The sequence below is a fragment of the Chelonoidis abingdonii genome, chromosome 3 (assembly GCF_003597395.2).
Source record: "Chelonoidis abingdonii isolate Lonesome George chromosome 3, CheloAbing_2.0, whole genome shotgun sequence".
Lineage (NCBI taxonomy): Eukaryota > Metazoa > Chordata > Testudines > Testudinidae > Chelonoidis > Chelonoidis abingdonii.
The window spans coordinates 83,848,395-83,864,742 of NC_133771.1; the positions used below are offsets into that span (position 1 = coordinate 83,848,395).

General features: G+C 40.6%; 1 protein-coding gene across 1 annotated transcript in view; it reads right to left on the reverse strand.

Moving 5' to 3' along the window:
* Nucleotides 1–16,348, reverse strand: part of PREP (prolyl endopeptidase) — a 168,325-nt gene that overhangs the window by 112,093 nt on the left and 39,884 nt on the right. The window contains exon 7 of the mRNA XM_032783579.1: nucleotides 3,117–3,222. Within this exon, the coding sequence (XP_032639470.1) occupies nucleotides 3,117–3,222 (106 nt within the window). The remainder of the gene's footprint in view (nucleotides 1–3,116; nucleotides 3,223–16,348) is intronic.

Genomic DNA, 16,348 nt, shown 5'->3' on the forward strand with positions numbered 1-16,348 from the left:
GGACACCTCCCGGAGGCCAATCTCAGTGCTGTAATCAACCAGAGTGTCTACACTGACACTGCAGTGCTGTACCCCAGCCTCTCATTGGGGTGGGTTTTTTAAATAGCGCTGCAACTGCGCATTAAGAGGCTTGGAAGTGTGTACACCTCGGGAGTTATAATGCAGAAAGCTGCTTTACTGCAAAGAAACTTGCCAGTGTAGACAGGACCTTAGATTTGATAAGGAGAAACAGAAGCCAGCATGGTGATTAAAAGAGTGAGGTGATATGGTCAGAATAAACAGCAAGAGGGATGATCAGGACTCAAAAGAGTATTCCCAAAGTTGGTACAGAGCTCACTACTGCTTCATATCATGTATTGCAGCACTAATCCATGGGAATAGTAGCATTTTCAAATCCTGCCCCTCCCCAGAAATTAACATGAAAGGAACGGAGGTCCCTACAACATTGTGGTAGTCAGGTTCATGCAGGTGTAGTGAGAATAGGGCACACTGAGAATGCACAATTACTGTGACCCCCATTAACAAATGATACTTCTATTATTCTAGAAGTTCTCATTTATTAGTTTTTAAATTGTTATTCCTATATCTTGTAACTTAGTCAAGCAAAGCAGGATTATATATATTATTGCTAGCACGCAAGCTTGTGTTCAACCTGACTTAAGGAAGAGGCTATAAAAAGGTTAAACTTCAGAATATACTAACTTTTACTTCACACTGAGTTATACACGAGACTAATATTTTGTCATGGATATTTTTAGTAAAAGTCACAGACAGGTCATGGGCAAAAAAGAAAAATTCATGGGAAGCCTTGATCTGTCCCTGACTTTTACTAAAAATATACCTGACAAAATAGGGATCTGCTGATCCCCACACCACTTGAATTGGGGCACCTGCGCAGGGGCTAGGAGCTGCTTGTAGCAGCTGGGCAGGAGGAGGCAGGGTACCCCTTCCACCTGCAGCTCTGGGGGTCCCACACTGCCCATGGGGGATAGAAGCTGTGGATGCACCCACCTCCCATATCCACTGGGAACTGTGGGGTACCCCGTCAGCAGGGGTTGGGAACTATGGGGTTCCCCGCCGGGGGCTCGGGGACTCCCCCTTCGCCTGCAGCAGCTGAGGACTCAGGGATTCCCCTGCCCACGGGTCCTCTCCTGGCAGAGGCTTGGGGATTCGCCCATGGCTGCCAGGAGCCCAGGAGTTCCTCTGCATGCTGGGAGCTCGGGGGTTTCCCTGTCTGTGGGTTCTCAGCTGGCTGGGGCTCAGGGATTCCCTCAGAGGGTCCCCCAATCGCAGCCAGGGGCTCAGGGGTCCTCTGCTGGTAGTGGCTCAGGGATTCCCCCACTGCCTGCAACAGCTTGGAACTCTGGGGGCTGCCAGAGGTGCTGGAGGTACCCTGCAGCTCCTTGACCCCGCTGGAGATGGGGGACCTGGCAGCTCCCGACCACCGCAGACTAAAGTCACAGAGGTCACTGAAAGTCACAGATTCCGTTACTTCCATGACTAAATCATGGCCTCAGCTATACATAATACAAATTTCATTAGCCCATGTGGTCTTCTGAGATGCCATAACAGTACTCTCTCTAAGGCTGTGTGTTATATTCATTTGTGGCGGGAGGAATGATGTGGGGGAGAAGAAGAAAGGTGTGTTGTATGTCTTCAGCTTCTCTAGCTCAAATGACAAACTATATGGTTATCTATTTAGCAGAGTATCTCTGTAGTCTGTCTCCATTATCCCCAACACTTTCATTTTCAGAGTCTTTTACATTGTCTTTATGTTTCTAAAGAACCTTTCTGTGCTGTTGCACTTTGTTTTCATTGGGCCTCCTATCCTATAGTTAACACAATTATAAGAGCTCATTAAACAGTTACTAAGCTGTCCAAAACAGTATTACAAGGGCACATTGACAGCAGTTATAAAGCGTTGCTTGCGGAAAGAGTGTCCACGTTTTAAAGGAGCATTCCTCTTGGAAAGGAGCTGTTAAGAATTAACTACGCCATATACCTTAGCATTATTTAAGCACAAGCATATGAAGTATCCAAAGTGAAACAATTCCAGCAGTACTCAAAGTTCAAATGATTTAATTTTGTTTACCAGCTAAGCTGAACAACATGTGTGTCAATTAAGGGATGTCTCAGGAATCATATAGCATAGTAATGGCAATGACTGAGGAACCAAAACCAAAATCCATCCCATGCTCCACTGTTTCTAAACTGTACCAATCGCCACAATATCCCTTTAGTACTCTGTTTACATGCATGAATGCAATTTTCCAACATTTGATGTGGCAGCTGTTGTAGATTTTATTCAGTCTATCTGTAAATTTCTATTTCAACACAACAAGAATCCAGCAGAGCAAAGATGTGCCTGTTATGCTCTGACCAGAGAGCATATTATGAGGAGATTTCTCTAGCTAATGCTCTGGAAGTATCAAAAATACTGGACAATAAACTACCAACATGGAGATATGAGACTTTACAGCTACACACACAACAGGCATAAAAAGCACAGGGAAGGACTGTGCCCTTTTTTAAACCTAATTTGTGTGGCTAGAAAGTAAAATAAATAAGTCGGCTATTACATAAACAATAACTATGTTAATCCATCTATAATGTATGATAACTATTCCTTAGAACAGCAATGCATACAACTATATTCAAAAGTTCTGATGAAGTAACAATTACTAAAATTAACTTTGGAGATGAAATAATACTACAAAGTAAAATGTTTGACACTATACCTACAGGTCTAAAGAATTAAAATATTTCACTCTTTTACTGATAATGTACAAAGAAAATCTAAGTTATACTCAAGTCAGGCACTTTTGAAAATGAACATGACAGTTTGAGTTTAAAGGCATCACAGAATTCTGGCATGGAGAAACATTCCAATTGTTTTTAAACATTGGAAAAAAAGTTAGTCTGTATAACCAAATCATATGCATGAATGTATGTTTAATGTTTATCATCCTTTTAGATATATACATCAAAAATGGGATGTATACATGATGGCTGTCCTTGATGTTAAACACAAGAAGTTGAATGTTAGCTATGTATCTTTTTATAGAGAGGATATGGAAAAAAGAAGGGAAGGATGAAAGAAAGCAAGAAAAACTTACCCGTTATACCATTTGATTCCTTTTGTAGATCACAGTACCACAGCCTGTTCACTGGATCACATCCCTCTCGTATGGATAAGACGACATACTGACCATCATCAGATACCTGTAAGAAAGTACATAAAGTTAGGACAACACATTATTTTGAGAGATACTTCTAAATAGGAAAATCAGTGACATGTACATTTAAGATATTCAAGACAATTATTTAAGAAGGAACACAATTTTCCTGTTAAACTTTACTACGAAGTAAGACCAGCACATAAAATTCACAATTAAAATATGGTGGAGTTTTTTGTTTGTTTGTTTTTTTACTGAAAGGGAAGGCTGTTTAATATGTGCTATTTGAACAAAAGTAGATACTTCTGTTGTGTCTTCATTTTCTACTGACGGTATAGGATCAAGTAGCTTTATACTGGTTATAGAACATCCAAACTACAGCAGAGTCATAGTGGAAAAGAAAGAATGCTTGACTTATTTTTATTAATGTCTAGCCATTACTATCCTTGGTAGTATTCACTCATTTACACTCTCCTCTCTACACCTCACTTTTTCATAGTCATCTGTGCTAATACACCATCAGGGTTAGCTTCCCAAACATAATAAAAATGGGAGGCCAACTACTGATCTTATTAAAAAAATTAAAAGGCAAGTCTGCAGATACTAAGTTCAGTTTCTAGCAGGCTTTAAATATTAAAACATGGAACCATATTTCCTAAGTATAAGATCTGCACTTTTCATCGAATATATAATCTTGGACTTTAAACAAACACGTTTTAGTGCTCTTCAAAGACACTTGTTTGATGGCACTGGAGGCAGATGCTCTTCACGAAGCTACAGAATATATACATCATAGTCAGTGAGGGCTTTCTCATACTGCTCCACCAGCTTGCTTGAAACTCAACCTACAGAGGAAATGAGAACTTTAGATAAGAATAACAAAAAAAATGTAGAAAGGCAGCAGAGGGAAGAATGAGGATCAGGACAAATCTGATATTTCTGTTGCTTGGCAGGCTAATGTTCACGTCTGGATGGAAGTGAAAGAAGATTTATATATTTAGTATATATGAATGTATTAGAAATGCAAGTATGTGTACACACATTTGTGTGTGTGTGTGTGTGTGCGCACACACATACATACATACACACACAAAAGAAGCTATGGATCCTTGAAGAAGTGGGTTTTGAAAATGGACTTAGGAAGGAGACAGTGAAGGCAAGGTAGATATGGTCCACAAGGAGTTCTAGGAATAGTGCGAAGGATAAAAGCAGGCAGGGAGGTGATCATGAGTAAAGGTCACAGGGACTCAGTATGAGCAGTATGTGCTGAGCAAAGAGAGGATGGTGAGGAAGAATTTAAAGGAGATAAGAGCAGAAAGAAAGACAAGAGCTAGGTATAAAGAACGTAAGAATGGCATGCTGGGTCAGACCAATGGTTCATCTAGCCCAGTATCCTGTCTTCTGACAGTGGACAGTGCCAGATGCTTCAGAGGGAATGGGGAGAAGATGGCAATTATAAACTGAGCCATATCCTGTTGTTTTTTCTTGTACCAAATTATACTTTTGGCCTTCACAACATTCTCTGGCAATGAGTTCCACAGGCTGACTGTGCATTGTGTGAAATAGTACTTCCTTTTGTTTGTTTTAAACTTGCTGCCTATTAATTTCATTTGGTGACCCAATTCTTGTGTTATCGAAAGAGGCAAATAACACTTCCCTATTCACTTTCTCCACACCATTCAAGATTTTGCTAAACCCAGGGTTGTGAGTTCAATCCTCAAGGGGGCCACTCAGGGATCTGGGGCAAAACCAGTACTTGGTCCTGCTAGTGAAGGCAGGGGGCTGGACTTGATGACCTTTCAAAGTCCCTTCCAGTTCTATGAGATAGGTATATCTCATATATTATATTATTATATTATAGACCTCTATCATGTCCCCCCTTAGTTTCCAAGCTAAACAGTCCCACTCTTTTTAATCTCTCCTAGTATGGAAGTAGTTCCACACACATTATCATTTCTGTTGCCTCTCTCTGTACCTTTTCCAATTATAATATACATATTTTTGAGATGGGGTGACAAGAGCTGCATGCAATATTCAAGACATGGGCAACCCACAGATTTTTATAGTGGCATTACATTTTTTGTCTTATTACCTATCCCTTTGCTACTGGTTCCTAATTTCGTTAGCTTTTTTGACTGCCACTGCACATTGAGTAGATGTTTTCAGATAACTATCCACGATAACTCCAAGATCTCTTTTTTTGAGTAGTAACAGCTAATTTAAAACCTATCACTTTGTATGTATAGTTGGGATTTTTTCCAATATGCATTACTGTGCATTTATCAACAATGAATTTCATCTGCCATTTTGTTGCCCAGTGATCCAGTTTTGTGAGATCCCTCCATAACTCTGCAGTCTGCTTTGTATTTTGAGTAATTTTGCATACTCTGCAAACTTTACCACCTCACTGTTCACCCCTTTTTCCAAATCATTTATTAATATGTTGAACAGACTGGTCCCAGTACAGATCCTTGGACCCTGCAATTTACCTCTCTCCACTGTGAAAACTGTGTATTTCTAACCTTGGTTTCTTATCTCTTATACAGTTACTGAGTCATGAGAGGACCTTCCTTCTTATCCCATGACAGCCTACTTTGCTTAAGAGATTTTGGTGAGGGACTGTGCCAAAGGCTTTCTGAAAATCCAAGTACATTATATCCACTTGATCACCCTTATCCACATGCTTGATGACTCCCTCAAAGAATTCTAACAGATTCGTGAGGCATGATTTTCCTATATAAAAGCCACGTTAACTCTTCCCACCATACCATGATCATCTATATGTCTGATAATTCTGTTCTTTGCTATGGTTTCAACCAATTTGCCACCTACTGAAGTTAGGTTTACTGGCCTAAAATTGTCAAGACTGCCTCTGGAGCCTTTTAAAAAAAAAAAAAAAATCAGTATTACATTACCTAACCTCTAGTCACTTGGTACAGAGGCCGATTTAAGAAGGAAAAGCTTGAATTGTAATAAGATAATGAATCAGCAAAGATATTTTAAAAAGGGCTGAACATAGTCATAACCTTAGGATAGAGAGAAGATTATCCCTGTTTAGAAGTTATTGGGGGGAAAGGTCCATCAAGAGCAACCTTCTGCGTTTAGAATTAGCAACATAACCCGTCAGCTAGAAAGAACCTCTGTGAAGTTGATTCTGGATACAGAGAGAAGCGGCAGGAGAAACAAGAGGCATGTGCCTCTATGATACCAGCAGGTCTGCTTATTGTGCTGATCCTTCCTCTGGGCATCCCATCCCAAACAGTATACAAGCATCAGAGGGGTAACTGTGTTAGTTTGTATCCACAAAAAAGGAGTCCAGTGGCACCTTAAAGACTAACATATTTATTTGGACATAAGCTTTTGTGGGTAAAAAACTCATTTCTTCAGATGCATCATACGAACATGTCTCTCCACCTATAAACATGCAGATGTTCTGCATTAGCAAGTGTACAGCTGCCATCTCAGCCAACACTGGGGATTAAACAGATGACCTCCAGAACTAAAAGCATGAGAGTCTTCAAAGCTTGTGCAAAAAAGGCAGGTTCCCAAGATCAGGACAGATCCTCTATGGATTAGTGAGACACACCATATATACACCTTTCCCCCCAGCTGGTATATATAAAGCAAAATGTGTGACATATTACTGAAATGTGTATTTGGCAATTCATACAATGTACATATTATCATACAAATTTCAGTGCAAAACCTGCACTGAAGAGGTCTTTTCACTGTGAGACTCACATTCAACCACGCCATCCCCTCGGAGCAGCAGCAGGGTTTGAACCCCTTGATTTTTAGATTCCTACTTTTGACTAACAGGAATAATTGCTATTCACTAAGCAGAGCAGAGACTGGAGCCTCTTCCTGGACACACACTTTTCTAGTGGGTTGCACAGCTATTTACTAGTCAGCAGCAGACGATGAGTGACCAGGAACCCTAGATTCTATCACTGACTTTCGGAGACGAGTGTAGTTTATAATGGTTACAGACAATACACGATGAACCAAACTGATTGAATCACTCTGAAAGACAGACAGTGTGAGGCAGTGGGTAAGACTGGTGTTTGTCACATTGGAGCAGGGGTTCTCAGACTGGGGGTCGGGATCCCTCAGGAGGTCACAAGGTTATTACATGGGGGGTCACAAGCTGTCAGCCTCCATCCCAAACCCCGCTTTGCCTCCAGCATTTATAATGGTGTTAAATATATTAAAACATGTTTTTAATTTATAAGGGGGGAGTCGCACTCAGAGGCCTGCTGTGTGAAAGAGATCACCGATACAAAAGTTTGAGAACCCCTGCATTAGAGACCTGCATTCAGTGCCTGCCATGATGTTGCATAAGCTCTCTGCCAAATGAGAATAATAAAATAAAATACTACTACTACTAATAATAATAAAAAAAAAGCAGGTAGAGGGGGGAGAAATGTTCAGCAGCTGTTACCTAACTGTCTTCTAGGAGGGCGTTCATGGCCTTAGTTAACAATGGTAGAATGAATAGCGTTCGAATTTAAACAGAACTCAGAAGCGAGATTTGGGCTCCTTTTCCAGCTCAGGGAACTTTGCTTTAGGCTGTCGGGATAATTAGTGAAGGGTTGTACGTGTATTTTTATCATCTCCGGAAGTGAGTGACATCACATGAATCATGGCAGATTTGCCCTCATATTAAAATCCAACTCATTCAAGTTGACACAAAGTTTTCCAGGATGGCTAAAATGTTATAAGAAACGAAGTCACTCACAGTAGAAATTTTTAAAAACTCTTATTCTACTAATTCATTTTTCATCAAACCAACAGGAAAAACTCAAGTAGACCTCAAAGTTTACATTCTCTGTTTTAGTTTTTGCCATTTCAATGAGATTTACACAAAATAAAGTTTTGAAGCTTCTGTTAAAACTGAACTATGTTACAACCTTATGGAACAACAGCTGCATCATAATATCCAGCTGAGGCTTTGTGGTATGCAGATACTCAATTCTTCTCCAACACCTGCTGCTCTAATGGGAAAGCATAACTGAAGCCACTAATAAGTCCCCTTTCCTACGCAGGCTTCTCATAGGTGTCCTGTTTCCTGGTAACTGGTGCTAAAGGCATGGTAACATGTACCAATGTAGTAAGAGAAAAAATTATTTATTAACTTGATCAGTGGGAAGAAAAAAAAAAAGTATATTTAGTCCTTTGCCTAAAACTTTTGTGGTGGAAAGTAATCAATTTAAAGTTTTCCTGTTTAAGTGAGCCGTTGTGCATTTTTAGTCTTCCAAAATCCTGGAGTTGGAAGTCACATTAGAAACCGATTGTGATGGTCTACACTATTATGTTTACCGTTTTTACAAGATTATGATAAATTTTGTGCCGTCTGCCTTGTGAGGTATCAGTTGAAATGTCAATCTTCTAAATATTATTGTCCTGGTAAGATATGCTTATCGACATTGTATTTGAAGTTATAAGATTCTACTATGCATCACTGCTATAACCTGCTCCAAGTTTAAGAAAAGTAGGTCTAAACTAGTTTCTCAGAAACAAAAGGACAGAACAACATCCAGCCAGGTCTTAATGGACTATTACCTAATTAAACATTCCTTGGAAGGAAGAAGGGTGTGAGCAAGGACTTCATATATTGATAAAGACACAGTAGGCAGAGGTGGGGTGGAGGTGTAAACAGATTGCCTGTTGCCTGAACCCCAGCTAGAGGTAATTCTCAAAGACGGGAAAGTGATATAAGAATGAGAGGCAGTTGCCTCCAAATCACCTCTCCCTCCCCACATCTCTGCTCAGGTCAGCTACAAAGGTCTCAAAAGACAAATAAAGCATCACTGAACTAGGGAAGGGGTGGTCCTAGCTGGAAGGCTTTTCAGACAATTCAGACTGCTGTTAACATATGGTAAGATAAAACCTTTTTGCTTTAAGTTCACTTAGCCTGTTAAGCTGGGTATTAGCTTGCATTTTACTCTTATTTCTTTTGTAATCGATCCTGACTTTTATGCATCACTACTTGTAATCACTGAAAAATCTTATCTTATTGTTTTATTTTAACAAGTGCATTTGGATTAAAAAGTGCGTGGGAAACTCCATTTGAGATAACAACGCTAGTGCATATCATTTTCCACTGATAGAAATGATGGGATTTTATATGAGCTTGCATTGTTCGGTAGTGTACTGTACTGTGTAGTACAAGACATTTCTGGGGGACAAGATTGGGACTAGGAATCTGCTGGTGTTCTTCTGCAGTGTAATTTACGAGTGGTTAGCTAGTAGCACTCAACACTGTGCAGCTGAGAGCAAGTTACAGCTGGAGGCTGAATGTTAACTGGCCAGGAGGGGCTGTTCACCAGTAAAGCAATGTAAAAGACATTCCAGGTTGGAGAACTGAGGAGACACAGCTATCCAGCAGTCCAGATTGTACCATGGGGTATGTCACACTGATGCATAAGGATGTAGCAAAATGTGTACAGGAAGTATCTGATATCTAAAGCAGTGGTTCTCAAACTCCCCATCTCCCCCCCACCTCCGAGGACCACTTCAAAATTGCTGATGGTCTCAGCAGACCACTGAATGATCTTTCCAAATATTGTTTGTACCGTTAGCTAACTATTGTAAAGCGCTTTCAATAAAAGTGCTACATATATACATATATATATATATACACATTATCATAAGCCTTTCTCCCAAATCTGGACCTTAGCGTCCAAAATCTGGGTGCTTAGCATGAACCTCCAAGCTTAATTACCAGCTTGGATCTTATCTCGCTGCCACCAACCAGGAATCAGTGCCTGGTACACTTGAGCCCCCCAAAACCTTCCCTGGGGAACCCCCAAGACTCAGATGCTTTGAGTCTCCAACAAAGGGAAATAAACCACTTCCCTTCCTCCTCCCTCTCTCACCCAGACTTTCCTCTCTGGGCTAACCTGAGAGTATTGATGCAATCTCTTTACATCACAATACCAAGAAGCATGTCTCCTTTATTCCACAAAGAGACAAACCCCAAATACAAGGAAACAGAGATGATCCTATCTCTTCCCCCTCCCACCAACTCCCTGGTGCTGCAGAGCTTACCCTCCGTAGATCTAACACAAAGAGAATTCCCTCCCCTTGTTCCTTAACCTACCCAGAGAGAAAAACTCAAACAAGTCTTACAAAGAAAACTTTATATAAAAAAAAGAAAGAAAAAGACATAAGAATATAAACTCTGCATCAAGATGACAATACAGGGCTATTGCTTATAAGAAAATATGAATAAACAGTCTGATTCAAAAAGATATCCAATTTGAAACATTCCAGCAAGTTACACACATGTAAATACACCCAAAACAACATAAAAGCCTATATTGTTTTTCTACCTGTACTTACAAGTTGGAAACAGAAGATTAGACGATAGAAAGAACCTTCTCAAAGCTGAGAGACAGACAAAAGACTCCGACCCAAGACAAAGACGACCCGCAAAATTCCCTCCCTTAAGCTTTTAAAAAAAAATTCGGTTTCCTGATTGGTCCTCTTGTCAGGTGTTTGGTTCTCTTTGTTAACTCTTTACAGGTAAAAGAAACATTAACCCTTAGCTATCTGTTTATGACATACATATATTATATATATATAAAAACCTAACTTTTTTGTTCTACAAATAAAAGCACACATATTTTAATATCAGTAGTCTTACCTTTCTAGTGCAATCGATGTGCCCACTCTCTCCCACCGTGGCAGCCCCCGAGCTGGGGTTGAGAAGGAGGGGAGTCTCTCCCCCAATGCAGCAGCTCCCGAGCTGGGGTTGGGAAGGAGGGAGGTCTCTCCCTCACCACAGCAGCCACAGAGCTGAGGGTGGTAAGGAGGGACGTCTCTCACTGACAGCCGTAGCCCTGGAGCTGGGGAAAGTCGCCTCTTTCTCTGGCCACCGCAGCCCTGCACATCCCAAGTTCCCCCCACTCCCTCTTCTCACTCCACTACCCCCTCCCACCTATCCCCTATTCCCTCCCAAGGCCACCACCTCACCTTACATGTGTGCTTTCTCCAGGGTCCAGGCACCTAAATAGTGGAGCCATGCCTGCACAGCTACACTAATTAGGTGGGTGGCCCTTCATTCTCTTGTGTGCAGCCGCCCAGGCACACACCTTAGAGAGAACTATCCGTGAACCACCTGAATGGAGCTTGCAGACCATTGGTGGTCTGCAGACAACGATTTGAGAACCTCTGATCTAAAGCAAACTTTGCTCTGTAGTTATGAAATGTGATTCTTAGTGACAGAAGAGTTTCATGCGGCCCTACATTTCTTGGTTAAATATGTTATTCCTTTCTTAGATATAAGGATTGTTAATATTTGCAACTGATGCTACACAATAAGTTTAAGAATACCTAAATCCTACTCTAACAAGTTGTAATACCTTTGGTGATAGAAGGGGAGAGGGACAGCAATAGCTCAGTGGCTTGAGCATTGGCCTGCTAAACCCAGGGTTGTGAGCTCACTCCTTAAGGGTGATCATTTAGGGATCTGGGGCAAGATCAGTACTTGGCCCTGCCAGTAAAGGCAGGGGGCTGGACCTGATGACCTTTCAGGGTCTCTTCCAGCTCTATGAGATAGGTAACATGCTTTAATTTTGCATTAACATCAGTACACTGAAACAGATGAATTAATTCAAGCTGTCCTTATTCACAGCAGGTAAATTCATCTGTTTCAAGTCAAAGTTACATAGAGAGATGGAAATCAAAATTAACTGTTGCAGAGAGACGCATGTTTAAGGTATAACAGACACGTGCACTGCAGTCAGCTGAAAATTATACACTTGATTACTGTTCATATTTTACATATTTAATTTTTTCTTTAATGAATATAAACTAGTTTGCTTATTATTTTGCTTTAATCTTTTCAGAGAATCATAAAGGTGTTAATATAACTACCGTATATTTAAATTATAATATTTTGACTCAGTAATATTATGCTTTGCAATTCTTCAATCATGACCCAGCATACTTTTTTAAGTTATATTGTGAGTTAATGCTTAAGAGAAAAACTTGTTTGCACCACATTTTTTTTTTTTTTTTAAAAATAGGGTAATTTAGGACCTCTGATAACAGCAGATTTGAGTTTTCCTTCAGCATTTCCCAGATGAACTAGTGAAGAGCTGATAGCAGTTTATGTTTAATTTGAGGCAGGAACTCCCAAAGCATATTGCTGGTGGGATGCCAATTAGGTCTGTCTGCATCACTCTAATTGTTGTTACATCAGTGAGTTCTGTAACCCAAAGGAATTTAACAGCAACAGGACAAGGCAGTGTTGGCTGCAGCATACTAAAATGTAAACAAATGTTATACTGGAGAAGTAGACATCCATTTCTCTAAATGCCATTGGCCAATTTGTGCTGTAAACAGACTGGGTGTTGTTTCCAAAAGGGGGCGGGGGGGGAAATGAAGTCGTATTCTCCCCATCCACATTTGGATTCTCTTCAGGTAGCCATATCTTGTCAAAGAGACCAATTAGTAACACTCACTGATAGCCCACAAAGTTTAAGTTTCACACTAGGATCTGGGTTCAAATCCTATGCTGAAACACAAGTAAATATGGCTGTCACTAACACATGACACTGCACTGTCAATATCTAACTCAATATTTGTGAAGGGCCTGTTGAAGGAACCCCTGGGTGAAAGTTAGGCTTAATTTACGAGAGAGAGATACTAGAATTAAGGTGGAAAATTCATGAGGGTTAAATTAAATGAGCAATTTCTGTCTGGACTGAACAGATGTGACTTCCTTTCTTCTGCATTCACAACCACTAGGGTAACCATATTCCCCAAAGGGCCTAGTTGGTCCTTCGAGTGTGTGTGTCCCCGCACCTGAGCCTGGAATGCTTCCTCCCACCTACCCATGAGGCTCAGGTTGCTGGAACCCTGCCCTACCCCACAAGAGGCTGGGGTTGCAGGAATCTTACCTGCCACCCCTGAAAGAGGTTGTCACTGTTCACTGCAATCCTGCTTGCCACGCCCTTGAGAGCCCTGCCTCTTCCCCCTGCAAGGGGCTGGCATCTCCATTCGCACTCCCACACACACGCAAAATTCCTCTGCACCCCACCTTTCGACAAAAGTAGACATTTGTTCTGTTTGCTCTTGCCAATTGATCAAGTCGGCAGAACAAAGGGACAAATACCCACTTCTGCCATAAAAGTCAGGATGGCCAGGACACTGCTTAAAAAAGGGACTGTTCTGGCCAAAACTGGACATATGGTCACCCTAACAATCACTATTTATATTATGGGATTCTTCACTGCTGCAAGACTTCCAGATGACAATGCCAGCCTTCTTCACTGCTACAGATCTCACAATTATCCATGTTTATCTCACCTCCAGGTGGCTTTATTGTAACATGCTCTATTTGGGGTTAGCACTGAAGACCTACTGGGAAGTTTCAGATAGGGCAGAAGCACTCTGCCTGGCTGCTAAGCACAGCAAGCCAACATGAGTTCTGCATAGGCTTTCCATTCATTCCTGGGTGGAATCCAAGATGTCCATAGCTATCTATGGAGCCCTGAATTGCACAAGAGCTCTCTTCTAGTTTATTTCCTAGACTGCCTCTCACATGATACCCCATCATGGTAGCTACTACCAGCAAGGAATGGCCTTACATCTACACAGTGGAACACCTAGGGGCAAACAGCAGACCATTCTTGGTGTAAGGCCAAACTCTAGAATTCATTTGTATTTGTAGTTTGCTGAAGCCATAGCCCAAGACTGCCGGTATAAAAGGATGTACAAATTTACCTCTGTTATGCTGGCACATGGACGATAATTGTTCCAAAACTAATATTACTCTCTGTGGTCCATACGTTTGTTTAGATAGTTAGGCACACACTCAAATCGTGGTCTCAACAGCCGCATAAATAGTAGCATACATGAACATTTGCCAAGAACTTTTCATATGTTGAACTTGTTTATGACAGAATTTAATGCTAAAAAACTGCTGGATTGAAAGCCTCTATGGATAAAATGGGTAGAGCACAGGCAGCAGTGCAAACGTCCCCATATTACTCCAGCAGTGTACCTCAATCTTGTTTGCAAGTACCTCTTTGCCAATATGCCAGATTGGAACTTTTTTTGGGGGGGGGGGAAAGGGGGAAGAGAGCGGGAATACACTTCTGAACTAGGAAATGAACAAAGCAATTAGTTAAATGACATTCTAGACAAAGCATTCGTCAGAGTTATACAGTACACAACACTGAGGCCCAGGAAGTAGACAAAGTTAGTCTGACAAGTTCTATTTCATTTGGCCCTTCAAAGTACTGGACCCTTTCTGTAACCATTACATTTTTGATGGCTGAGTTTTTCCATTTTCTAACTTAGGGTTTGGTGGATTTCTGTTTTGTTTTTTTTCTGTTCACATTAACTTTGTTTCTTGGAAATATATTACCTATTTAGGAAGATACATGGGATTACCCATGAAATACACAGATGAATTAATATCTAAGAAGGAAAAAAAACCAAACATTTGAACTCAAAACTTTCAGTATCAGTCAAATATATTCTCCAGCAGGCTACACATTATTAGGTAGAGAAAAAGATTAATTCCTTTGTTATATTAGTAATCCGAAGGAGCAGATGGACTTTTATGAATTCAATACATGTAGACAGCAGTTATAGTCTATTATATTCACTGCCAAAAGAATTTAATCAAAAAAACTTTATGTAAGGGCCACAGAGTTCAATCTAGGTGTATTGCTTAGAGAATACTAAGATTTTCATACATTTTAACATATTTACACACACACACACACATACACACACACGGAGACTGCAGGATTTACACAGATTCTAAGACTAGGAGGGACTATTGTGATCTTGTAGTCTGACTTTCTGCATAACACAGGCCATAGAACTTCCCCAAAATTATTACTGATGGGGCTGGAATATACATCTTTTAGAAAATCATCCAATTTTGTGTTTTAAATTACCAGTGATTGAGAATTTCATACTTTTTGGCTTTATGTATTTCTCCACAACTATAACATCTATAAAAATAATTTTAATCTGAAAGGAAAAAATGTAAAGTAGATTGGTAGTGCCCAAGATTTCATCAACAGTACAACCAATGCTTTTAAAATCACTTTGCTAGTCACTGCAGCAACACTCCAGATGGATGCATTCTTACTTTGTCTTTATTTCACAAAGGACAGTGTTTCGAGTCTGCAATATTGTATCAAGCAACTAGGTATTTTACTCCTATACAAGCCAGCAAGCCTATTTATCCTTCTGCATCTTGTCCTATTGTACTACTGCAAGGGAAAAGTAATCAGTTCAGAAATTATTTTGCCTGACAAGCTATGAAAAAAAAAATATTTCAATGCAGAAAACTTCAGGGATTGGAGAACACATTGGTGTTTGAGGGAAGATAAATTCACTTTGCCTATAACTCCAAACATTTTTAATGCTGTTATAATTCCCACCCTGAAGTCATTAAGAAACCCTGATCATTATTTTTCACTAACTGCTGCTCTTCCTCAAACACTAGTGTTCTTTGCACACCAAAGCGGATAATGGCCATTATCACATAACGCATTCCTAATGAAACAGAACAAACTCAGCAAAGCCCTCAAGTGGAGCCAAGTGGCTGAGTTAGGAACTGTACTCACTGTTCCCATAAACCAGGTGGAGGAAGGTTAGACCACCTGGAGAAGGAAGAGTTGGTGGCAACAGAGATCCAGCTGTACCATGCATGGTACCAAAACCCAGGGGCACAGAAACCAGAGTGACGTCAACAGCAACAGTGAGCTATTTTCCAACACTATTACCAAACGAAAGGTTGCAGGCACGAAGGAGGGAGGATTGCTGCTGAACTGACAAGCAGAAAGGACAAAGCAAAACTACTGTATTTCTCCTTTTAAATGACATCAGTACTGTTTTGTACTACATGTTATACTTTATGCAACAGTGTAAGACCTATCAGGAGTGAGGTTCTATAGCAATGGTCTAGTACATTCTTGAAACGAACGCTTGGCTAAAATTGGTTAATGTAATTAAATCAATGACCTCATAAGTATTTGTATTATCATAGCACCTAGGACCCCTCCGTCCCAGTCATTAGGGTTGCCAGGCAGCCGGATTTCATCCAGTTAGCAGCTCAGTGGGGCTAAAGTAGGCTCCCTGCCTGCCCTGACTCCATGCGGCTCTTGGAAGTAGCCAGCATGTCCAGCTACTAGGTGCAG